The following is a 25,837-nucleotide window of genomic DNA, read 5'->3' on the forward strand; positions in this document are numbered from 1 at the left end:
ATACATATTAGTGGGGTACCACAAGGATCGGCTTTAGGCACTGTCCCTTTTGATATTTTTATTAATGATCCAGTAGATAGCCTATAAAGTATGATGTCCATGTTTGCAGATGACATTAGACTGTAGAGTCACGCTCCTCCAACCCTACAACCTTATGCCTATCCCTCCTCTTATGTTCTTCCTCTTTATCTGCACACATGCCAGTTCCGTCTGTAACAAGCTTGCTCCCATCCATGGTATTTTCCTCTCTCGCTCCTTCAATCTACATGCCCTCACTGAAGCCTGGATCCAACCTTCTGACACTGTCTCCCCTGCCGCCCTCTCCTTTGGCAGTCTATTCTTTTCTCACATAATTGCCTAATCTCAAAGCTGTCAGAGTGGTGGCGTAGGCATCTCTTTATCTCCTAACAGCACCTACAGCACTGTTCCCCTGTCCCCTTCCTCTCCTTCTCTTCCTTTGAGATTCACAGCATACAATCTTTTCTTTCCACTTAAGTGTTAGAGGCATCTGTCATTCTAAATCCCCACCTTGGAACTCCAAGCTCACTCACCAGAGATGCTCCCAATCAGGGCCGCCATCAGGGGGTACGGGGGGTACTGTTGTACCGGGTCCGGGCTCACCAGGGGGCCCGGGACAACAGCGCAACACATACTTACCTGGGGACCCGCTGTCTTGCAGTCCGCTGGTCTCCGCTACTCTGTCTTCAGCCTGGCTGTCACCGTGACAGCCAGGCACCAGAATGCGATCACAGGGGTGGAGGAATCATTCCCCCTGCGATCATTTGATCTGTCACAGGCAGCGGGGCACAGGGGGCCCGTACTGGGCCCCATAATTTCTGAAGGCGGCCCTGCTCCCAATCTTGAGTGCCTCTGGAGAAAGTCCTGTTTTGACGCAGATTTTGTTAATTTCAATTTCATCCTTTTCCTCCTATTATGCTGATGTCTCACTTGCCAAACATTACCAAGACTTGCCCTTTCTGCCCCTGGATGCCACTAAAACTATCATCTACACTCTTGACATTTCCCACCTTCTGCAAAATTCTCCTCTCTCGTGTGCTTGGCTAATGTCTGTCCCCTCGGAAATCTGCTCAGAATGTGACTGATCTTTCTTTCCCACCATTCCTAATCCACTGTGCCTCTCTGCAAAACCCCCATTAGCTCCCCATTACCTCCAGAATACAATTCAAGTTGCTTACCCTCAACTATAAAGCCTAACTTAATGCTTCCCCCTCCTACATCTACGACATTGTCAAGAAATACTCCCCTACTTGCCCACTACATTCTGTCAATGACCTCTCCTCCTCTGCTTTCAGCTCACACTTCTACCTTGCTTTGTTTTGCCTTCATCTGGACCAACATAATTAGTCCATATATGAATAGAATAAACCTGATGGACATTTGTCTGTTTTCCATTTTGCTGTGTAACTATCCTAAAATGTGAAATGCTGTATGCTGATGAAGTATTGATGATCCATCTGTTATGCCACAAACATCACATCATAGACACTGTTACGGGTTTTTTTTTAGGGTTCTTCTTTCTATCTAGAATACAACACAAAAATCATTTAAACCTTATACATGTTGATGTCTGTAATTACTTTCCTTTTCCTTTCAAGTAGTTGACAGGAAAAGTCTAGTTCAGGAACACTATAGAGCTTTGCCTCTACTATATAATTTTCTATACAATTACAAGCCACTGTTTGATAAGGGACATTTTCACCAAGGGGTTTATGTTTCTGAAATATTTTGTGCAAATCTGAATAGAAAATGCTGGTCATAAGGTTAGGGATGTTTGTGTTTATGTGTGAAACAAATAACAAACAGAATTTTAATGCTCTAATTATTCTCTATAAATATGTATTGAAATATTAGCACATAAACCTACTACACTGCAATGTGTGTAAAATCTAAGGAACAAATTGATAAAAATCAATATAAACACAAAAGTTTCGGCATTGGTCCTTACAATGCCAGAGCCCTTCTCAGGCGCGGGCTGGCAGATGTCAGCCCGGGGGGCGCACAGGCGGCTGCATTCCGTGACAAGCGATGCGGCCTCGTCATTGATGACGCGGCTGCATCCGTGTCACGTGATGCTGCCGCCTGTGCGCTGAGGCGGCCGTATCACGTATATTGTGATGCGGCTGTCGTTGAAAATAGACAATATTGCATCCGAGGGGCGGCGGGCCGGCCTACCCCCCGGCCCTAACACCGGTAAAACTAAGCGGCCCGCGCCAGCCCGCCCCTGGCCCTTGTTATGAACCAAGTGCCCTGGAAAGTTTGATTAAATTTTCATCATGTAAAGTTGGACATATGTCTATTTTATTTGCATAAAATATGCATTTTCGAACTGTGAATTTGCACCAAAAACATGGTCATGTAATTGTGATGGAGGTTGAAATGAACGCAGATGCATATACACCTGCCAAGAGGTGGATGCAGGTGCTGGAGAGATGCAAATAGGGTAATGAAACTTTAGCATTTACTACTAGCCCTTTCAAGCCATATCTCTACGCTATCCCTACGCTTTCTATACATTATTGTGGGGTGTAAATATACACATCGATACTCCTAGTGCAACCTGTGCATTTGATAGAAACAGCTTGAGATGCAACCAATCGATTATGTGCATGTAAATGCGATATTACATGTATGCCTCTTTTCCTGCAGGCATTTGGGGAGCAAATTAGCAGTTATCCTTATTTAACATTGTTTTTCAACAATAAGGACAATGGTGTCAAAAGACGTGATTTTATTGGCATAACCCCATGTAAACTGTTATGGAAATGCAACATATTAATTCCAATGACCCAATACCCACTAGTATTTGCACTTTTGGTAGGGAGTGGTTGCTCTGCTGAATTTTTATAAGATACCTGCTTCATTAACCTGACTTCACTGCAAGTAAGCACATTAGGGCCAATGGAGTGATCTACATTGAACCACATAGTTACTGTAAGGTTGTAGTGCCTCAGAAAAAAAAATACTATTAAATAAACACAAACACAGTGACAAAATATTTCATTGAAATAAACACTCCCTAAAAGCCTTTTTAACCAATTTATTATTCCCCTAAATCCATAGAGGAGATACTCATCTTTCTTCCAGTTTTCTATTCCATAGGGAAATAAGACAAATGCATCAAGCACAGCATACAAATGCTTGTGGAGTCGTGACACAAATGGCAGTACGGGAGGCCTATAACTACTAACCAATGCAATGCTACTTTGCTTGTATTAATTTCAGTATGAGAAAGCCACTCTGATTGGTTATTAGTGGTTAGACTCCACGTGGAGTCTAACAGCAATGATCTATATTGATTATCTGTTTGGAGTTTGTATGTTCTCCCTGTGTTTGTGTGGGTTTCCTCCGGGTGCTCCAGTTCCCTCCCACACTCCAAAAATATACTGGTAGGTTACTTGGCTCCTATTAAATTGCCCTTAGTCTCTCTCGATTTGTGTGTGTGTGTATGCCAGGGGATTTAGATTGTAAGCTCCAATGGGGCAGGGACTGGCATAAGTGAGTTCTCTGTGCAGCGCTGCAGAATTAGTGGCGCTATATAAATACATAAATGATGATGATGATGATAAAGATGATGATGATGATAATGATACACGTTATGTTATGTAATTGGGATATAAGAACTCAGGCAATCTTAGGGAAAAATACATTTTCATGATTTATGTTGAGAGCTTTAAAGGTTGGAGAATATCTCATTGAAAAGAGGTAATGAGTTCCAACCAATGTGAACAACGTGGGAGAAAATGTGGAGCTCTAAAAATACATTGCTAGTGAAAACAATAATAGGATATATTTGTGGAGCAAGTAATCCTCTGCAGTGTGTCATTGACAGCTCAGTTAGTCACTTTAATAAACTTATAATGGCTTTTGTTTTAATAATCATGGAGCGTGTAGTATGTTGGATAATGCATGTTAAAATTCCAGTGGCAGGATATTATAGGTGGGTAGGTAGGTGCAAAATGATCTTATATGCAGCAATAGTTGTTATCACTTTACCTCTTTTGTACGACAGATGTCCCTGTGATGTAGTCTCTTAGGGCCTGATTCATTAAGGAAAGTACTCTTTTTTTTTTAAATTAAGTTTTCTCCTGGACAAAACCATGTTACAATGCAACGGGTGGATATTAGTTTATTAATTTGCACATAAGGAAAATGCTGCCATTTTTTTCCTATATCAGCTTTAAATTTCAATATACAAATAAGCTATCAAGTATTTGGGTGCTACATGAAAAAACAGTCAGTATTTTCCTTATGTGCAAAATAATAAACTAATTTGCACCGCTTGCATAGCAAAATGGTTTTGTTCAGAAAACTTACTCAATTTCTTCCCTAAGTTCCTTAATGAATCAGGCCCTTAGTGTGTACATGCATTGAAAGGCACAGTAAGCAATCGGAAACAGAAGCACATATAGGGACCGATTCACCTTTGGATGTAAGTCCCTTTGTGTGTCATGTCTTGTGTGACTTTGCTCTGTGCAAGATTTAGAAGGGGAATTAGACCACCCGAGGCAGTTGCATGCAATTCATGTCCAATTGCAGATGGCACTTCTGACTGCCTATGACGTAACGGGGTGGGAAAGGTGGTCACACATAGACAATATACAGCAATGGCATGCCGAGGTCGAGCGTACACACATTCTGCCGATTCAAGTTAAGATCATCCCTTAGGTACGTGTATTTTAGCAGCACCACTTGCAACAGCTACAGGGCAGGTGTAAGCGCTGACTGATAGTGCTAACTACACATATGCATACCAGAACAGTGGCGGATCCAGGAAGGGGGGCGATCGGGGCTTGCTGCCGGCGGTTGCACACTATGTGCAGATCCGTTCAGCAGAGAGAGTTAGGGAGAGAGTCCTGCCCAACTGCTCTGATTGACACAATCAGGCAGCCGGGCAGGACTCTCTCCCTAACTCTCTCTGCTGAACGGATCTGCACATAGTGTGCAGCCGTCAGCAGCCTTAGGTGTCAAAAAGGGGGCGGGGCTAAATCGCCACCCCTAAATCGCCCCCTGTACAATTAACTTCTGGATCCGCCCCTGTACCAGAACATGTGTGTGCAAGTAATAGAAACTATAAAAATGCATTTTATGCACAGTACGCATTAATAACATTATGATTTATGATATCATGTAAAAAAAAAAAAAATCTTTTTAAACATATTGTTTGTTAATGATTATAGTATTAAGAGTTCTTAACTTATTTTACAAAAGAAGTTTTTTTGCATGTGTTCTGATGGGACTTTATATAGTACATATGCATGTGCGTACTCTCCACTGTGGCCTGTCTGTCTGCATACGGCAAGTAAGGTAACGTATAGCCAGAGTGCACTTATACTCAGATTAAAAAGAAAACATTTCTTGAAATCCACTTGTATTTGAATACGGGTATACAAGCGTGGAAGTTGTGTTCACATTGCGTTCAAAGATGAATGAGGCCCATATTGTAGTTTTCAAAAGTATGCTTTAATATAACATATTGTGCCTAGAAAAGGGCTTATGTGTAATTTCAAAGGGGTACTCCCCCTCCCCCACCCTCTGGAACTTCTATTTGCTCCTTTAGACATTGCTCTGTTGAAAACAGGAGTGTGGACAATTGAAGAGAGCTTTCCCAGAGACAATTGTTCAGATCTTTTTTAAGCAGCTTGTCACAAATGGCGCAATCAGGAGGTGTGGTGGGTTCATGGTATTGCACCGTCAGTGATACTGGGGATAAGGGTAAGCTTGATTGTGCCGATTGTCTCATAAAAACAGTCTCTATCCTCAAAAAATGGCTCAGATGACCCCATCAGCACAACTGGTATTATGTTAATATTGTGGAAGTAATAAAAAAGAGCCACACTCCCTTTCAAACTCTTTTATTAAAGCACTTAAACAGTAATGAAAAACCCACAAATCTTCTAATGGTGTCTCATATATCTAAACACTCATATGAATATTTGAGTATGATTGTGGATGTGTTTAAAATTGGTGTGGAACAGGTACAACTTGTAAATTGTTGCAATGCTTTCTAAAAATTGTGAGTGGTTTTCAAATAGTCCTATTACATGTAAAACAACACATGGACTTTACTTAAGGTTTTGATTCACGCTGCTATTAATGATTTACAATAATTAATTAATGATTTACAATTTGCTCAGTGTAATGTGGTTACCACGGCATCCACAGGCACATGGCATATCATTTAGTGAGCAAAAGGACTTTGGATCATTTATGGTATAAAAATCTTTCCTTCCTTAGACATCACATGAACACCAAGGGGCCTATTTATTAAACCTGATTTTCATGTCAATTGCCCAAAAATGGCTAGATGCAAATTGAAGTATGTTCCTAATCTATCAACAGTGCATCACAGCAGATATCATAGATATCTTCTACTTTGCATTTTATTTTCTAAATATATAGCAGTCCCCATAGATATCTATGGGGACTGCTATGTACCGCAATTTAACAAGTATTGAAAATGCTTTTACACATGCGGTAAAGTACGCTAGCTCAGGCTTACGTACATTGCCATATGTGAGAGTTTTTTCCTCTCTTCAGCTATTCTCCGAAGAGCAGAGCTTTACAGCGCATGTGTGGAGGGATCATATGATCCCTCACTTTCACACACCGCTTTCTCTGCAACTGTGAAGTGCACGAATGTTTGTGCACATGCCCAAAGTTTTCAGACAGAGCATTTGCACAAGGCTGCTGTGGATCGCGCAGCAGCTTCGGGAGTGAAGTGACAATAAAAAGGTAAGATTTTAACTTCACAGAAAGAGCAGTTTTCGTGACTGATGTTCTTGTTGAAGTTTCTTAATAAATACACACAATCTTTTAATCCTTATCTTTGTGATAAGGATTGAAAAGGATCGTATTGAAAATGCTGCGGTACATAAATATGTCCTTGGCTTAGCGGAATTTGTTCTGCATGGAAATCCTCTACAATTAATTATTTTGTTCTGCTCAGAATTCCCAGTCCTACCTCAACCACTCCACAAACCAGAACGAAATGACACCGTAGTTGTCCCAGCTTTCTATATAGACTACAAATTGTGCCAAAATTTACAAATACAGTGCAGAATGGCAAAGCAAAATCAGATCTTGAAGATTATATTGCCAGAACACCTCTGAAAATGGAATGTTCCAACACAAAATTCTAATGCAACTTTGCTCATCCCTTGTCATATGCCAAATTCTGGAGATTTGTTTCTTCAAGCGCCTGCAGCTGAGTAGGTAATGTCAGGTGTTATGACTCTGTCCTTTTCCTGAATTTGGTCTGTAGTACCTCTGTGCTACCAGAGGTGCTGCTGTTATATCTGGACAGTTTTCCCTTACTTGCAAGGGGTTAAGCCCTCCTCATCCGATCTGGATCGTGATCACCTGTGTCTGGCCTTTGTAAGACTGTCTTTTCCTACAGTCTATTGCTAGTTTGTTTGACTCTGCTGCTGGTTTGTGTGATACTCCTGGATTCTCCCTGGTAATTGACTCCTCTTTGGTTCCATGGTTCTGCACATGTGCTTGTGACCCACACCCCCACTTCATTTGACCTTGCTCCTGCTTACTCTCTGGTATATTATGGATCTGCTAAATTCTGACCCAGGCTTGCCTGACCCTCCTTTTGCCTGATTCTTTCATGGATCTTCCAGAGCCTTATGACTCCAGACTAACCTGTGCCTCGTGCCTCCTGACTAAACTTGGTAACCTGAATCTGCACTTCACCTATTGTGCCTGGTCTCAGGCTCATCTGCTAATCCTGGTCACCAACATTATCAAGTACTTTTGTGCCTGTCTACAGATATATCTTACCAGCATTACGTATTCTACCTGTCGACTTATAATAACTGTATTACCATTGACTTCATTTGGCTATAACCTGTGGGACCAGTGCTTTTTACAAATATTCTCTGTGGTTTTCACACTTTGAAACTGTAACATCAGGAACTCTATATCCAATAAGAATTACAACATTCACACTGGGCGCTATTTAGAGTTAGAAGCAAATCTAGCAATTGGCTCCTGGACAAACCATGTTGCAATTCCAGAGATGCAAATACATTTTTTTTGTATGCAGGAAAATACCACCTGCTTTTTCATTTAGCACACAATTGCTGGGTAACTTTATTTTTATGTTACAATTTAGAGTTGAGCTGTGTATCTCCTACCCAACTCTAAATCTGTCTGCACATTTCAAATTTGCCCTCCCTGCAGTACAATATGGTTCTCCAAAATTGCACCTTCTAGCTGGATTTACTACCAATTCTAAATGATGTCCATTATGTGCAAAATACCAATATGTTGTTTTGCTTTTATTCTTTTCATATCATCTACCCACCAAAGAGATGATAATAAAACAACAAGAGAACAATGTGCTCTATTAACACCATCTTATGTCTTATAGATTTACGTGCCTTAAAATCATTATTTGCAAAAATTGTCTGTTGTCTTCTATTGTGAGTAAAAGGCACCAACCACACTGTGCAGTTGTTAATCAAGCATGTGCTGTGCTTTGTTTTTACATGTAAATGTACTGGCATACTCTTTGATGCATAGGCATAGATACCAACATTGTAGTAAATTAGACAAAATGTATAGATAATTTCAACTAGCAAGTGATTTTCTAAAGTATTCTTTCTGGGTGTACTTAATTTTGCACTTTACGTTATACATATAATTGTGGAATGCATTTGACTTTATAAATAGAGAGTAATAAAAAGAATTGTGTGTCTATATTGTTATAAGTGACCATTTTCATCAGTATTCCAGTAACACATTCTCCTTACTAGGCCCTCCAGTCTGTTAACAATAAGAAGACAATTGATAAACTATTTGTTTAAACTACTAAACATTTTGAAAAGAAAATAAATATTGCAAAACATGTGTTCAAAGGTCATAGGTCAAATGAAGCTGAGATTACGCTATTAGGAGCGTAAAGTTGCTACCTCTACATGTATGACCATAATATGGACAATCCCTACCACCAAAACACCAAAACTTATCATGTAGGGTTCTTCTGACATCTCAAACTCCTGCAGGACAATATAGAGCATGAAAGGACTCAAACTGTATAGGGGCAAAACATATAGTTTGTTGACCAAAGTAATTAAGGAATGAGGGGTAAGACTTGTCTGGTGGCTACAAGGTGTGTTCCATAAAGGTCCTGGGGCCTGATACATTAAGGATCTTAAATGAAGAGGTATCTTATTCAGTCTCCTGGACAAAACCATGTTACAATGCAAGGGGTGCAAATTAGTTTTTTGTTTTGCACATAAATTAAATACTGACTGTTTTTTCATGTAGCACACAAATATCAGCTTTAAATTTACGTGTACAAATAAGCTATCAAGTATTTGTGTGCTACATGAAAAAACAGTCTGTATTTAACTTATGTGCAAAACAGAAAACTAGTTTGCACCCCTTGCATTGTAACATGGTTTTATCCAGGAGACTGAAATAAGATACCTCTTCATTTAAGATCCTTAATGAATAAGGCCCCTGATCTTTTTGGTCAGATGAACAGCACATTGCTTTCATGCTTTTAAATTATATACCTTTTTCAACATATGAGCCTGTCACGATCTGCCTGCAGCTGCTGTTTTGTATTGGCAGCTCCTGCCTCCAGGACTAGTAGACTTTATTATTTGTATTTATTTATTTGTTATTTGTACCTCTATTCACCAGAGATGCTGCTATTGTGCCTGCTTCTAGTCCCTTAGGAGTTAACCCTGCTGCACTAATTATCCCTGGCACCTGGCTGTTCCCTATGTATACCTGTCTTTCCCAGCATTCATTGCTGGCTATTGATGTTACACTCTGTGGTCACATCCTGCTATTCATTGTTGTTACTTCCTCCTGCTCTGCTCCTGGGTTTATGCTGCTTGGGCTCTCCACATAGATTCTGCTGACCTGTATCATCTGTGAACCTGGTATTTACCTCTGCATTTCCCTGCACTTACTGCCTGGAATCTTTCCATACCTCCTGTTTACCTGCAACTGCCGTATACCTGGTAATTACTGCAAAGCTCATTATTCCATCATCTGTTCATACTCTTCAGCAATAAACATTGAATGTTTTTCACCTTATTCGTGGCTCCTTAGCTGTATTCCTGCATTGATTTGTGACAGAGCCTCATTGGCACTTTACTTTCTCAATTTGCAGTCTTTATTGAAATGCACCACTATTTTCAATCAAGCAGTCAAAGGATTCATTATGAATAAGTCATTATTTCTTACCTATGTTTAAGATATAGTATGCAGCACTGTACATTGTGGGTACCATAGTATAAATAAATTACATGCAAAGAAATTAGACAGAAGGTAAAGATGACCCGGCCCACAAGAGCTTACAACCTAATAGGTATGGGGAACAATTGGTGCAATCGAGAAGGACAATGGTAGCTGCTGGAGGGGAAAGTGCATGTGGCTACTGCAAAACCAAAGCATTAAATTACCAAATAACAAAAATTTTTAAAAAAACCTGATAAAAATAGATAACAAAAGAGCTCCCATCTTAAGAAGTGAAACATTTAGAAGACTTAATTGTGACTCTATCAGATCCCAATTGTGCCAGCCTTGTGCTTTTTTCCAAATATACAGTAAAATATGAAATGTACATTTTTTTCGGTAATACATAAAAGTATAATCTTCTCTTATTAATAAACTACCTATAAAAAAAGTGTAGTTGACAAGAAAAGCCAAGTAAACGGCTCCTGGAAAAATCCATCTTTACAACTCATCTTAAAAAACGTGTTTGTTTCTTATGCATTTTTGGTGTTCAAACCTATCATTACCGTCACAATTTGGAACTAGCTACAATGCAAAATAATAGCTAGATTGTAACCACAGTACAAAAGTAACAAAGGATATGAATTTCTTTAACACAAATCACTTATTTAATCTATACCTTCGTGACTACAAAGCAGATCAAAAACTATGGTTTCCAGACAATCTGTTTTGTTATTGTTTATTTGACAACCAAAAACTATATCCATGAAATTCCCAAGACCATTTGGCAATAAGAAAAGCAATGATTTTGAAGAATCAATGTACCTGCCGTTCTATAATAACTTGCAGTTTTACCATACGCATTAGTTAATGTAGCACAACATATAGAAAATGAAGTACTTGACAACATCTTAATTACATAAAAAAGTTCAAAATAAATAAGTATACTAGCATTAAAACCGATTTATATTTACGAACACCTGGTTACTATGTTTTCAATCACAACATAATATCCAATCTGCAAAGGTCAAATACATTTTTCATATACGATATATTCCAAAGCAATTTCTTCAAAAGTCCCCCAGTGAAATCTGTATTGTATATCAGTTATTACAAATGATCAAGTTCTACTTTGACAATTAATTAATCTGGGTATACACTATTGAAAATTAATTCAGATGCGATTTCTGTAACAATTTTACCAAGGACTGAAAATCCTGATGATCATGCAGATTCATGCGTACACACCTACACAGTTTACCTTCATATCTATAATCTCATAACCATCTGCTGAAAAGATTGTGACTCTGTATATTCTACAGATATCTGCCTACGCTGCTAGCCGTGAGTGCGTACACACTGTCACATTTGCCTGATTGTGATCAAACGATACAATGTATTCGGTGGATATCGAAGAGAAGACCTACACATGTTAATTTAAAGCGGCAATGTCGGGACCCCGCAGGTTAAGTGTTTAAACCCTTAAGAGACATTGCCACTTTAAACTAACATTCATGGAGGTTGCACTGACGTCAAACTCTACTGCCGGAGAGCTGTGCATTCGGAATGAGTTTCTGTCAGTCTGCTGGTGCCATCGGAAATCTGAAGAGTCGGTTTTCAGGTAAGTCTATATATATTGCATTTGTTTTTTGTTGAAATCAGATTTTTTTTTGTAGGTCTTCTATTTGTCAGATTTATTGTCATTGTTCAAGCGTACCCAACCCGAAAGTTTTTTGGTATAATAAAGCATGATCGTGGGGGCTTATTCACTCTTGCAATATTTGACCAAACGGTTGTGACTCACGTGATCTGCACTATAATTTCTTCAGTGTGTCCCCAGATTTAGATTATATAACCTAATGCCTCATGTAGTAAACATTGTAAAATGCCTAGGGGCTGTAAGATACACTCAAATCTATTTTCCCAAGATCTTATATTCTATATACGCTCCAGAGAAAATTTTAGAATTTGCTCAACACTCAGGTTGCTGAATGAAGCTGCTTCCACAAGCTGCAGCATTAGATAAATACAACAGTGCCATTTAGATTGATATTATTTTTTCCCCCAATGATTATATGAAAACTGAAAGGGACTATTTAAAAAGCTGCACACAACTGAACCTAAAACTTGCCATCACATTTCACCTATTTAAAAAGCAAATTGTTAAAAACGCAAGTTTACAAATATGGGAAATATTATTTATTTACTGCCAACATACATTACAGAGAATGTTTAATAATTTATATCTGTTCCTGCCTCAGGCTCTTTCAACCTAGATTTTATACCACACAAAATATTAAAGGGGAAAGGTATCAAGTGGCGATGGATAATGGTGCATGATTTATTTTATAATAAAGGCCATATTTATTTATTAATAATGGGGACACTAATTACTTATTTATTCCTTACGGGGGTATAATTAATTATTAGATCTCTACAAGGGGAATATTGTTTTTTCTCCCTGGTACTCATTGGCCAAGAGTACCAGCAGGGGCACAATATTACTTAGCATTGGGTTGGGCATTTCTACATGCAGAGGACTCCCCTCTAGAGAACCTTGACCAATACTAAGTAGCATAGCCCAGCAATTGAAGGGGAGATTTGCATAAACTCATAGTGGTTTCTAGGTTCCTCTAAACTGCATGTGATTTAGGGGTTTTCAACCCCTACATGGTTGGACATCACCAGCAGTAAATGTGCTGGCAATGTGCAGCAGGTTTTGAAAACAGTAACAGTATTTTTTTTGAACTGTGCAAGGAAGGTGGGACACCTAGCGGAAACCCAGGCACACGTGGGAAGAAGCTACAAACCCCACACAGATGGTGTCCTGTTTGGAACAGAACTCATGTCCCAGCACTGTGAGGCAGAACTGCTAATCATTGAGCCAGTATCCATCATCAATGATGTTTCTCTTTTTGAGTCACAAAGTCTCTTTTAGAGTCACAAAGTATGAAGAATGTAGAAATACCACTGTGATCTTTTAAAAATTGTCTCTTTAACCTATGGGTCTGCATGTTAAGTAAATGTTGGTGTCAGGCCAATAATGAGTAGTCTGAATTGATGTTTTTACTAAATTAATAAAACTGATACATATTAATGATAATCATCATTCTGCATTCCAACTATGACTAAACACATGGTTCCTATAGTGAAGTGCCACCAATGAAATTAATTGGCTCAGTTTATAGGTCATAAAAGTATTAACATGTGTAAAACTGCAATACAAAAGCTAGGTAAACGATCCACAAAATTAGACCAAACAACGGTCAATCTATCTAATGTATCTCAGCATTTACCCAGCAATGTATGATAGCATGAAACAGCAAAGCAATATTATTGGTCTTGCACCCCAATTTTGAATCCAAGTGAACAAACTGGAAGCTGCTTAGACTCCTTGCTGATAACGTTAATACTTTTTTTTCTCTGGGTGTCTGTAGAACGACACAAATAATAAGTCTACTTATTACTTGAGGGATAAAATGCTGATAACCCCAAGGCCAACTGTAGCAATCATTCTTGCTGTATGTGTAACAAACAAAACATTTTGAGTCCCTTCTTTATTTAACTTGTTCTCACCCATTGTTCACCTTGGGAAACCCTTTAGACAGATGCTCCAGTCACCCATAACACATTACTATATAGATTGATATAATACAGTCATGTCTGGATTGTGTCACTCTAGCATTACACAGGCTTGACCATTTTTGAATAGAAATGTCATTCAATGGAGATGCAGTATATAATAATTATTATTGAGTTACTGTATTATGTAGCACAAAAGGTATTTACGATGCAGAAGGTCTAGCAAATTCTTCCACAAAGTGGATTATCACAATATTCAAGATTGGCAACTGACCTTATGTACCTCATTCTTGAGCAAATAACAGTTATTTTGAGGCTAGGATAATATTATCTGGAGTATAGACATATTCAGAGCCATAGTAAGTATTTTGTGCTGGAAAGAACAGTTATTTCGTGACCTCACGCAACAGTAAGACAATCCTTCTAGGCAAATGTGGATAAGTGAAAAATGTTCAATTTGATGCGATTTCTATTCCGCCATGATATGTTCTCTGCTTATGTAATTAGGTTTATCTTCAGTCAGGTTATCATTTAGTCAGCTGTACAATACACCTCTCAACAACAGAATTTGTTAAAATATCATTTTACCTGGTAAATAAATAAACACTATAGCATTTCACTATGATTGGCTTAAAAAGCCTTACATCAACCTTTTTATCATTAGTGTGAGATGTATTTACCATGGTAAAGGGAGAGGGAAGCTGAAGAGATTGTAACTCTCATCTGTCAGTTTCGAAAAAATCATGAAAAAAAAACAAGTAAATTGTTTTTGGAGGATATTGGTGGGGGAAGGGGGCAGAGGTACCTGGAGGGGAGGTATGTTTTTTCATAACAAGCTGTTCTCAGTATAATACACATGACATACCCGTGTATAAGATTTTTAAACTTATGGCAAAAATCTCTTCCTTGGCTCGATAATTTGTGCGTCCACATGTTGCCAAATTAGGTAACACAGGCAGGAATGCAGGCACATATAAACTGTGTGCAAACCAGATCCACACTGCCTTTCAAGATATAATGAAAAGGTGGTTCACTGTTCACCCTCATATTTGCTATTTGGATTATTTACTCTTCAAATCAATCCTTCACTTTGCCATTAGCCATTCAACTATTCTTGCTTGGTCCTTAACACTATGTAATCTCACACTTTAGTTCTCAGCTCAGCTCCTTGGGAATTTGCTTCCTAAATGAAGGTGAGTGACCTCATTACACCTAGTGAACTGCTGCCAATAACTGAAGTGGCAGATGTTAAAAAAAAGTTGTTTGTTTTGGCCCTGTTACCTTTGTACTTATTGCTGCTGATATTCACAAAAACATTTAAATCAGATGACGAGTCAGATAAACAAAACAAAGTTGAAGATGAGGTACAGTCATTACAGACATTAATTAGGTGCCCCTGATTCTGAGTGTGGACCCCACCAAACTGTTTCATAAACACCACTGTCTAGTAAATTTAACTGACTTGAATCTGTAGTGCAGGTTTACCAACTCCTCAGTCCTTGGTGTCTTCTCCAGCTCTCCTACTTAGTGAGGGCTAATCAACAAAAGGGTCTCCTTTCAAAAAAATGATGTACCTCCAATCCCATCCACTCCTTCTCACACAGAAGGATAGCAAAAGTATGAACTCAATTTTTATCTGGAACAGCAAGAGGCCTAGATTTGGCTTAATTAAGCTACAACAGTCTAACACTTACAATGGCATCAATCTTCCCAATGTGACACACTATAATTATGCTGCCATACCATGCCACATTAGAGATTGGCTGCATGATACAGAGATCTACACAAATACCCCCTTGGATGCTAGCTTCCTGTCAAATGCAAATCTAGTACCCTTTCTCCATCCTATTATCAAGAGATACCACAGCAAATCAAACAGAATCCTCTCCTTTGAAATATCCGCAAGGTATGGCGCATACTGACACAGAAATCATATTTAAATGCCCACAAAATGATATTTCAGCCTTTGATACAGAAACCTGATATTCAGGATGGCACATTGTTCTGGAAATAAAAAGGTATTAGCATGGCTGGTTGCCTGGTGGATAAACTGCACAGTCTCTCACATACACACAGGGGCTGTAAAAATAAAATTTTCTTGGCTCCTTTCCTTTTTACCACCTCTACATCATTAATGTTCTCAATGATTTCTCGGTCCAGGATAGGCAAAACTCCTTGGACACACTTTTATTTCAAAAATCTACACAGCATAAAGCCATCACCATACACTATAACTTTATTAAAGAGTGCCTAGAATATGGCAACACGACAGGCCTGGTTCAATGGCTATCCTTTCCTGAGCTATCAGGGGATACCCTTCTCAAAGTCGTGTATGAATCATACCAGCTAGCATGTACATTAAATTATTTCTTAACGCATTTCATAGACCTTACTTATACCTGCATCACAACTATTTAATAGACTCATCCACATTACATAACTGTCCTAGATGCCATGAAGAAAAGGTAGACCTGTTTCACTGCTTCTGGGGTTGCTCCCTAGTAAATAGCTACTGACTTAAAGTCAGAAATTTTGTGATGGAAGAACTGGTTAATTTTTTCCTCTTTACACCAGAGTGGGCAATACTGGGAATAATCCGACAAGGTCAGAGACACTTAATAGGTGGGAAGAGGCTGCTTTTTGCAATAAGCTGACAATCTGACAAGCTGACAATCTGATGGCTGTAACAGTTAGGGGGCGTTTATGAAATCAGTCTTAAAAGGAAATGATTTGTAGCTCTAGCACTTATATGTGCAGGCTATTTGTAAGCCCTGAATGCTCATTCCTTGTGCTGCCTTCATCCTCTGAGAAAAAGGAAGTAGATTCATGGTGCTGCTGGAGGCGGGGCTTAGCGCCATGTTCAACTATGCAACATCACCCGCATCCGTCCTTTTCTCTCTCAAGATGCCACCAAAACTATCATCCACGCACTCATCATCTCCCGCCTCGATTATTGTAACCTCCTCCTCACTGGCCTCCCCCACTCCCGTCTCCCCCCCTCCGCTCTATACTCAATGCGGCCGCAAGACTCATCTTCCTCTCACGCCGCTCCTCCTCTGCCTCCCCTCTCTGCCTTGCCTTACACTGGCTTCCCTTCCCCTACAGAATCCTTTTCAAACTCCTCACCACCACTTACAAGGCTCTCTCCAACTCTACTGCCCCTTATATCTCTAACCTCCTCTCCATTCACACTCCTGCCCGCTCCCTGCGCTCGGCCAACGACCGCCGCCTCTCCTCCACTCTCATCACCTCTTCCCACTCCAGAATCCAAGACTTTTCCCGTGCAGCCCCCCTTCTTTGGAACGACCTCCCTCGTTCCATCCATCTCTATCCTACTCTGTGCTCCTTCAAACGTGTACTCAAAATTCACCTCTTCCCCAAAGCCTACCAACCATCTACTTAACCCCCATCTCCTCCCTTTAGCTCGTCCTCCCTTCTCTCCTCTTGCCTCAACTGGCTCCTTTTGTGCCTGGTCTGTTTACCCTCCCTTAGGATGTAAGCTCGCATGAGCAGGGCCCCCTCCCCTCCTGTCTCCATACCTGTTCTTCCGCTCCGTCTTTACTGCATATGACTAGCCGGAGTTTCTGAAGTATTGGTACTTTTTGTTCATTGTTCTGTATGGTTTCACCCTGTATAGTCTACTGTTAGTACTGTGTGCAGCGCTGCGGATACCTTGTGGCGCCTAGCAAATAAATGATAATAATAATAATAAGTGTAGCAGCCAGGAAAACTATTTTGCAGCTGTGAACCCAGCTGAGAATTCCTCCATTTAAATTGCTCAAGGAAAACTTATTTTACATATTCAAAACGGATTAAGGACGTCCACACTGGCAATTCTCACCATGGAAAAGATTGACTGTCAAATTATCTCGTCTTGTGAGTGAGGAGATTTTAACTGAGATCCTGTGACCAGAACCTTTGTGACAGGAACTCTGGTTATTTGAGAGGCATCAGCACAGAGGTAAATAACACTATCAACTGCATTTGAGACACATCTGTACAGTGATAAGTAACTAAATCAGCTGTGGGCACCTGCTTAGCGAATATCAACTGCCCATATTGAGAAAGTGACTGCTTCTTAGAGGCTGTTGAACAGTCTACTTCTGCCCCTGTGTGTTCATATAAGAATAGAGGCAGTCTTCTTGTGACACACCACGCAAAAGAGATTGTGAAGTTGACAAATGCACAGCAGCAGAATGCAAGAATAATTTATTTTGCCCTGCCACCAACTGAAGCAAGAGGTGGTAACAAGGTGGAATTCCACACTTAATATGCTTGTGAGGATGGAGGAACAGCGAAAAGCCATCCATGTTACTCCACAAACCATGACATTGGGAAAGGAGGCAGAATGTATTTTAGTCCAGCGCTGTGAAGAATACTTTCCGTGTTGTGCAAGGTGCTGAAACGATTCGAAATTGTCACCTGTGAACTGAGTTCAGACACTGTTAGCTTGAGCCAAGTAACTCCCTTAATTAGAGTTTTGGAAAAGCACCTTGAAAAATTGAAGGAGGAGATGAAACAAAGAAATTATGCTAGGTATGTCGGACTTGTAAATGAAGTACTTTAATTGCTTCGCCAGGATCGAAGAGTTATCAACTTCTGGAAATCGTATCACTACATTTTGGCAACTATGCTTGATCCTAGGTGTAAAAGTTATGCCTTCTCTTTATTTCCCACTGTCCCAGATTACAAGAGATGCAATGAGCTCCTAGTGAGCAAGTTGTCAGCTGAAGTGGTACCTGACATGACAGCGCCCCCTCCTTCAGTTTCTCAGGCAGCTGCTGCTAGTTAAAAAAAAACTAAGCTTATCTAAGAGACCCAAGGATGATGCAGATGATTCAGCAGAACATTTTTGACATTTGGTCTGGTCTAAAAGAATTGTCCAAAAATCAAGACAGCTCTGTCATAAAATGAGCTACAAATTCCACAAGGAAGGCCTTTACTGGCATTAAGATCAAAGTACAGAGAATTCTGTGGTAGATTGCCGCCACGATTAATTAGTATTGGGTGATGATGATGTAAACACTGATGAGGGTGAGGATAATGGCAATGTAGATTGCAGGTGCTGGCATCTAGCTGAGAGAAGAAAGCTAGCTGATGCTGGAATGCTTATTAATATTTGGGTAAAATTACATTTTGCCAATTTTATGTTTTTGTATAGTAAAGTTACACCTTTATTAAAGATGTGATATTTTTTTAAAAAAGTTAAATGGTTTTTTTTACATTTTTGTTTTTGACATTTATGTTACAGAAACTTCTGTAATGGTGGTTTCCTGCAGGGTTGAATTAATATTGTGTTAGGATGAAGTGTGTTCAATCATCCTTTCAATTGTTTCTCTCTCGTACGTGTAACCACATACTTTGTTTTTCACTAGGTTCACCATCTCCAACCTGCCGGGGCACCCCTGATTGGTCTTGGTTTGATAAATGCACGCATCCCGGGGGGTCAACACTCATCTCCATGTATTAGCTGTAGAATTACCACAGTTCTCCAAGTAAAGGGTGGAGCAATCAAAGGAATCATAAGTGATTTAATGAGCCTATCTCAGTTTCACTGTACCGGCCATGTGCTCTGGGTGACGGCGATCTTCTCGTCCTCATCTTACAAATCTTCGTCTGCAGGGGCCGGTGACACAACCATTTGTTTTCTCGGGTGTCTTAGCTGTTCTTTAATCTGGTCATATTTATTATCTTGCCTCAGGGCTTCCTCTGTATTATTCTTCTGAAGCCCAGTGTATCTCTCATGTACAAACTCTCTTAAATTCGGGATCTCATCCATTGGGTCACGTTTTAATTTAAGTATGGTCTCCCCATTGCATTTAAATATTGGTTCAAATCTCTGTTCAATTCAGGGTATTCCAACATGACGGATTCCATGCTTCCCACATGTTCCGTGATACAGTCTGTCTGAAGCAGATGTAATGCCACTCCAGATGTAATATCCATTCCTGTGTCTACATACGTTTAGCAGTTCTTCAGGGATGAGAGGGAGGTATCCAGAGAGGAGAAGGAGATTAAAGATGCAGCACGAGCAGACATGGTTTAATAATGTAGAGCTCATTGACAGCACTGTTGGGCTTAAGGCAGCTAAACTATTGGTAGCTTGTTTGTGGGTGCCCAAGCAAACCAAGTACTTCAGCCATGAAAGTGGCAGTGCTTGTCACTGGATTGCTGGATTTTTTAAAATGTACATGTCCTTTTCAATACCTTACATAAGGGTGCATGAGAGAGCCCAAGGACGATTCCATCTTGCACCACTTTTCTTTTCTGCCACTACTGTGTGAAAATGTTTCCTAGATGTGCTATGAACCGCCCTGTGTTTGTGTCGGTGTTCTGTCGCTTAGCATCCAGGCAGGACGCTGCAGTCTTTGTCCGAAAGTGTATAAATATAATATTGTGACCTGTGAGGTGGTCAGAATTGGCTGCAAATGACTGGAAATTAGTGTTACTGAGGTTAATAATAATGTAGGAACAAAAAGGAGCAAAACTATGTGATTTTAGCATGTTTAAACTATTTTTCTAAAAAATACAAAAATCAAAAACAAATCCAAAACATGAACTTAATCCAGATCCAAAACCAAAACCAAAACACAGGGGTCAGTGAACATCTCTAAAAGATACAGATGCTTATTTGATCAATTTTCACAGGTTTGGTCAATATAGCACCTACCCACTGATCTTACTTATATGTTTTTATCTGCTACTATTGCATAAATAAATATACGTGAAGGTTTCTTTATAGAGTGGGTTGTGATAACTATGTTTGAACTATATATTTAGAGTTGGACAGGGCCACTCCCAAGTCGCCCTCTGGTGAGAGCGGATAACCGCTTGATGACTTGCCAACCTTCAAGCAAGACTTGGGTGGAGCCACTGCCCAGGGATCTAAGGTGAGAAAGATACAAGGCTAACAACATGGAGAGGTATTACATTTTATGCCATGGGCATGTTAAAAATTCACTCTTCCATAAATATGTATTTTACACCATGTTAAAATATTTGTTTTTCCTTAGCACCTTGCTATATTAACAAGGACGGAACAGTGCATTGCTGGGACCCATATCAAATGTTGTGATCATCTTTCACATCACTTAATTGATATTTTTATTTGGACTGCGGCAGGAAAAACATTCCCGTTTCACTATTAAAGGGTAAACCAAATGTTTGTAATCATTTGAATTTTTATTTGTATTTTGTATTTGTGTTTGTATTTAATTATATTTTATATGGTACCAACTTTCGCATTTATTATTAACACTGTGAAGACAATATTCTCTGTTATATATGTTATGAGACACTTCATTACATTATTATGTTATATACAAGTAGGGTAATGTGACTTTTCATTTACTACATTTACATTTACTACTAACACTGTCAAGCAACATGTCTAGGCTTTCACTATGCTACACTTGTTGCTCCTGATGTAAATCTGGTGCATATGCTAATTGGAAGCATCATAAAATGCGTCTGACCGAACTTATGCATGTAAATGCAGTTTTTCTGCTTATGTTCAGGGTGCTAATGAATCCAACTCAACTTGCATTCTAGAGGCGCAGCTCCATACTTATTTTTCCTTTTCTGTCTGCCAAATGAAGCCAAATTAAGTTAAACTTTATTTGCCACACCAAATAAGTCTTAGAGAAACGTGGTAGCGTTTTACAATTAGTTTTATAACAATTCAAAATGTTATAATTAATACTGACATTTACTCCTTTTTTGTCTATTAAAAATAGAATAAGAGCTGTACAGTTCTGGGGGGAGGGTGATTACCTCTGCCTTCTGTGTGATATAATGTTTCCTTCTTCAGTGTTTAACCAAAGTAACAATCCCATACAGACACATTGGGGGGAATTCAATTGACCGCGTTACGGGTAAAAGTAACGCAACCTGTGCATTATTACCATTATTACGGTAGTTTCAACGCCGGCTTTTTGCTCCCAGCTTCCTGAGCCAGGTTAAAACTACCATAATAACCGTAATAGTTTTAATGCCGCGCAAATTCGGGGGGAATTGAATTCCCCCCATCGTGGGGTTTTCAGTGTATTTTTTGCAAGCTTTGCAAAATACCTGTTCACACTGTGGGCCTGATACTGAGTTAGGAGCAAAGCAAAGAAATGGAGTAACTTTGTACTTTGGCAAAACCATGTTGTATTAGAAGGAGAGGTCAATTTAAAATGTAAGGACAGATTTATAGTTGGGGTAGGGCATGTCATAGATCAACTTTCATTTCAGTGTAAAAATAAAGCTATCAAGTATTTGTGTGCTACATGATAAAATAGTCAGTATATTCCTTGCATGAAAAAAAACAAATCAATTTGTACCCCTTTCATTGTAGCATGGTTTGTCCAGGTGCTAATTTGTTCCTTGTATTTGCTTTGCTCCTAACTCAGCATCAGGCCCTGTATCTGCATGTATGCGCGTACAACGGTAGTATGAACATGGTTTCTTACACAAAAAGGAAACTGTGTTCCTCCAACTCTAAATCAGCCAGCATGTGTCTTCTTATCGAAAACCAAACTGTTTTTAGTTTAAAAAAAAACAAAAACATTTTTATATGTGATTGCAGCTTTAAATAAAAAAAAAAAGGAGTAAAAGATGAAGGCGGTCACACACACATTTGCATAATGAAAGATAGAAAGATAATTTATGACATTTTAACATTAGTTAGCAGTTGGAAAAAAATAACTAAAAAAAGCAACAGAAACACAATGCCACAAATAATGCATCTAACTATACACAGGTTTATTAGTAATGTAAACCCATAACATGTGATAAAGCCAGCCTTACATGGATGAGCAACATTTTTCCAAGTACTCTCAGATCTTATATAGCACTGCCTAGGAGTGAGCATTCTACCAAGATAGATATTTACTAGCGATTGGAGGCAGAGTTCATTCATTTTTGGACACAGGGATGCTGAATCGTGTACAGAAAGTATGTATGGATCAGTAGGGTTTCCTTTTGTTACTATTTTTTATTGTTTACTATTCAATAAATCTTTTAAAGGGTAGCACTTATAAAATTATGCCACATTGACATATCCAGTGGTAGAGGTGACCTCAATGGGTTTAGAAAGAGGCAGATGACAGCTTAATTATCCAGAAGGGCCTTAATACAGTATAAAGAGCCATGCAGCTGTATTTACCACTATCCAAGCTGTATGTACCATTCACAAAGGTTTTCTCATGTGTTCTATTGGAACTACATTAATAGGGATACCTGTAGAAACCCCAACATACCAAAAGGGAAAATAAAACACACAGAAAATGTGGAGCCTAGTGATTCCCCCAGAATGGGCTTAATTAAAAGTGTAATTTCAGTATTGTGCTTTAAAGTTAAGGTAATAAAACAATTATACAATGCTGGAATATTATTAGGAGATTAATGGGATAACATATATAGTTATAATATGATAATCATATAGAGATAGCAGGCCTATTGCTAGTTAGAAGTTGCTGTCACAATCTTGAAAACATGGCTACATTGTTAGTATAATATCATATTGTGTTGTGTTATAATGTCATGTGTCTATATTGACACTTGTAAAGATGGGGGTGTGGGGCCCAGGCTTAAACATTCATCTGTTGCTTACCCGCATTCAGCAGTTTAAAAAGAAATATGGCCCCTGCCACTGTAGCAAAGGAGACCAATAGATGATCAGCTACAAAAGCTAAGTGAAGTCAATCTACGCATGTTAACACACAAATAAAAAGTGGTGATTTCATGAAGAGAATATTAAGATATAAAATGACAATGTGTGGTGTAGTTTCAGGGGTGAAACTACCATTGGTGTGGCAGGTACAGTGCCCATGGAGATAATGACGACCGCTGCACGGCAGATGCAGAGGGTTGGAGCTAGCGAACTGTGGGCCCCGGTTCCCTCCTCCCCTCCTCCCCGCTTCCCTGTAGACAGCATAATGAAGGAGAAAGATGGGTAGGGTTTTTAAGCTTAGTTTATCCAATGTTTGCATGTGTGAATTTCACACCCCAGCATTTTGCATTATTTCAGTTTTGTTAGTGTTTCAAATGATATAAAAAAGCATGAGACAAGTTAGTCATTGCAAATATATTACTAAGTGCAAACATTGACATTTTTATGAACTACAACTGCATTCTTCAGTACACAACTTAATATAAGGTCTCCAGGAATTCAATACAAAATTGCTTCTAGAACATTGCAATTTGCTGTAGCCAGAGTCAAACCAACTCCAATGGACTCGGAACCTCGCTGAACAATATTGACAAACAGCTGTTGATTTTCTAAAATGCAGTATGTCTGCCCTCTATCAGAAGTAAAGCTTTGTAATCCAGAACACCACTAACTATACATATACATACAAGTCGAGAAAATCATACAATTATCTATCTACACTTTTAAATAATGCTAAAGTTCTATTTTTTTCTGATGTTAAAGACAAGCCGAGCGCACACTGCTTAACTTCTTTAAACAGTTACCATGGAAATGCATTTTGCTGGATCTGATATCAGTGCATGAGGTAACAGCAGAAACAGTGTTTAGTTGTATTGACAATTACACATCTGCGAAAAGGTAAAAAACAACACAAATGACACAATGCTCTTTATTTTCATTAGTCTTAAATAATTAAGAACACAAACATTCTAATTATGTAAGTCAAGTGAATACAAACATATACAAACATGAGCGAAAAGGGAGCACAGTGCAAATTAGCCTCATTTCTTTTTAACATGTTTTCAACTCTCCTTTACTTTCATTAAATCAGTTTAAATGACTGTTTGTTTTTAAAGAATGGACTCTAATATAAGTTTTATTTTAAAATTCTATGAACAATGCCAGTACTATGTTATGGACTAGTTATGGAAGCAGTTTTAGGTCCAGCATTTGGGCTGCAGAAATCATTTGCAAAAAAAATATTATGCCAAAATATAAGATATGCCAAGCTTACCTATTCATCTATGGAGTCTATAATGTAGTTTAAACCTTTTAAACTGACCAATTTCACCCATTACACAGTGGTCTGCTAGCGTTCTTGCTACTTCTTTACCAATTCCTATAATCTGTCCTGAATTTTGAAAAACAACTATATAAAAATCACATTTTTTAACATGAATTATTTCGGCTCAGGTTACTTTGTAGAAAAAGGTGAGCAAAAAAACTGGTGCATCTTTTATAATGGGCAATGTTAGCTGTAACCTCAAATGATTGCATTGTGATACAGATTTCACAATCGTTATCACAAGAACATGAGACATCCATACTTCCAAAGAAGCAGAACTATACATTCTAATTTATAATGTCATATTAAAAAGAACTGCTCATTTCAGGCCTCTGTGACACAGAGTATTAATCTGTTTGCTGTCAAGGCAACTGCAATATGCTATCTTTGCCTAGCAAGGAACGAGTTAAAGAGGTCACATAGAGAAGACAAGTGAAAGGCAAGTTTTTTTTATATCTAACAATATATAAAGAAAAAAGCCCTAGAAACAGGTTAAATTGCAATGATGAGTAACAGATATAGCAAAGAGCAAGGTATCCTTGCAATGAAGTACTCACTGATTCCTGTGTGTGTCTGGCTAAATGCAGTAGCCACCAGCCCTGGGAGCAGAGTTTCTCTCAACGCGGATGGAAGAGTCATCATATTTCATACATTTACCTTACGAAGTATAAATGTCGTAGAAAAAGAGAGAGTGCCTGTCTATAAACTGTTGCCACTGGTGAATATTCACACACAAGAAAAACAGACTTCAGAAAGACCGATCTGTTAACTGCTTCTTTATAATGAAAATAATCTGCTGCTCTCTTTTCCTCTGGCTCAGATTGGATGAAGACATTCTGATATTTCAAAACCAGCCAACCAAAAACCCCATATGCTTTCAACACGTAATTTACCTATTCAAGCTTCTGACTAGGTAACTGTTTGAAATACAGAAAAAGAGCTGTTCTGTCCCTTAAGAGATACAATGTCTTTAAACTTGACCATTAACTATGTCGTGTTGTGTTAATGCCATTCTTATTTCTGTATTTACATTTCAATGACTTCCACGGGGACAA

General features: G+C 38.9%; 1 protein-coding gene across 2 annotated transcripts in view; it reads right to left on the reverse strand.

Annotated features, from left to right (window-relative positions):
* ARHGAP24 (Rho GTPase activating protein 24) overlaps window positions 1-25,528 on the reverse strand; it is a 706,220-nt gene extending 680,692 nt beyond the window's left edge. Inside the window, exon 1 of one of the 2 annotated variants that reach the window (XM_075203159.1) lies at window positions 25,340-25,528. In XM_075203159.1, coding sequence (XP_075059260.1) covers window positions 25,340-25,424 — 85 coding nt within the window. In that variant the 5' untranslated portion in view covers window positions 25,425-25,528. The remainder of the gene's footprint in view (window positions 1-25,339) is intronic. The other variant, XM_075203188.1, reaches the window with a different exon arrangement.
* Between the last annotated feature and the right edge of the window lie 309 nt (window positions 25,529-25,837).

This window comes from Mixophyes fleayi, chromosome 1 (assembly GCF_038048845.1).
Source record: "Mixophyes fleayi isolate aMixFle1 chromosome 1, aMixFle1.hap1, whole genome shotgun sequence".
NCBI classification, from domain to species: Eukaryota; Metazoa; Chordata; class Amphibia; order Anura; family Limnodynastidae; genus Mixophyes; species Mixophyes fleayi.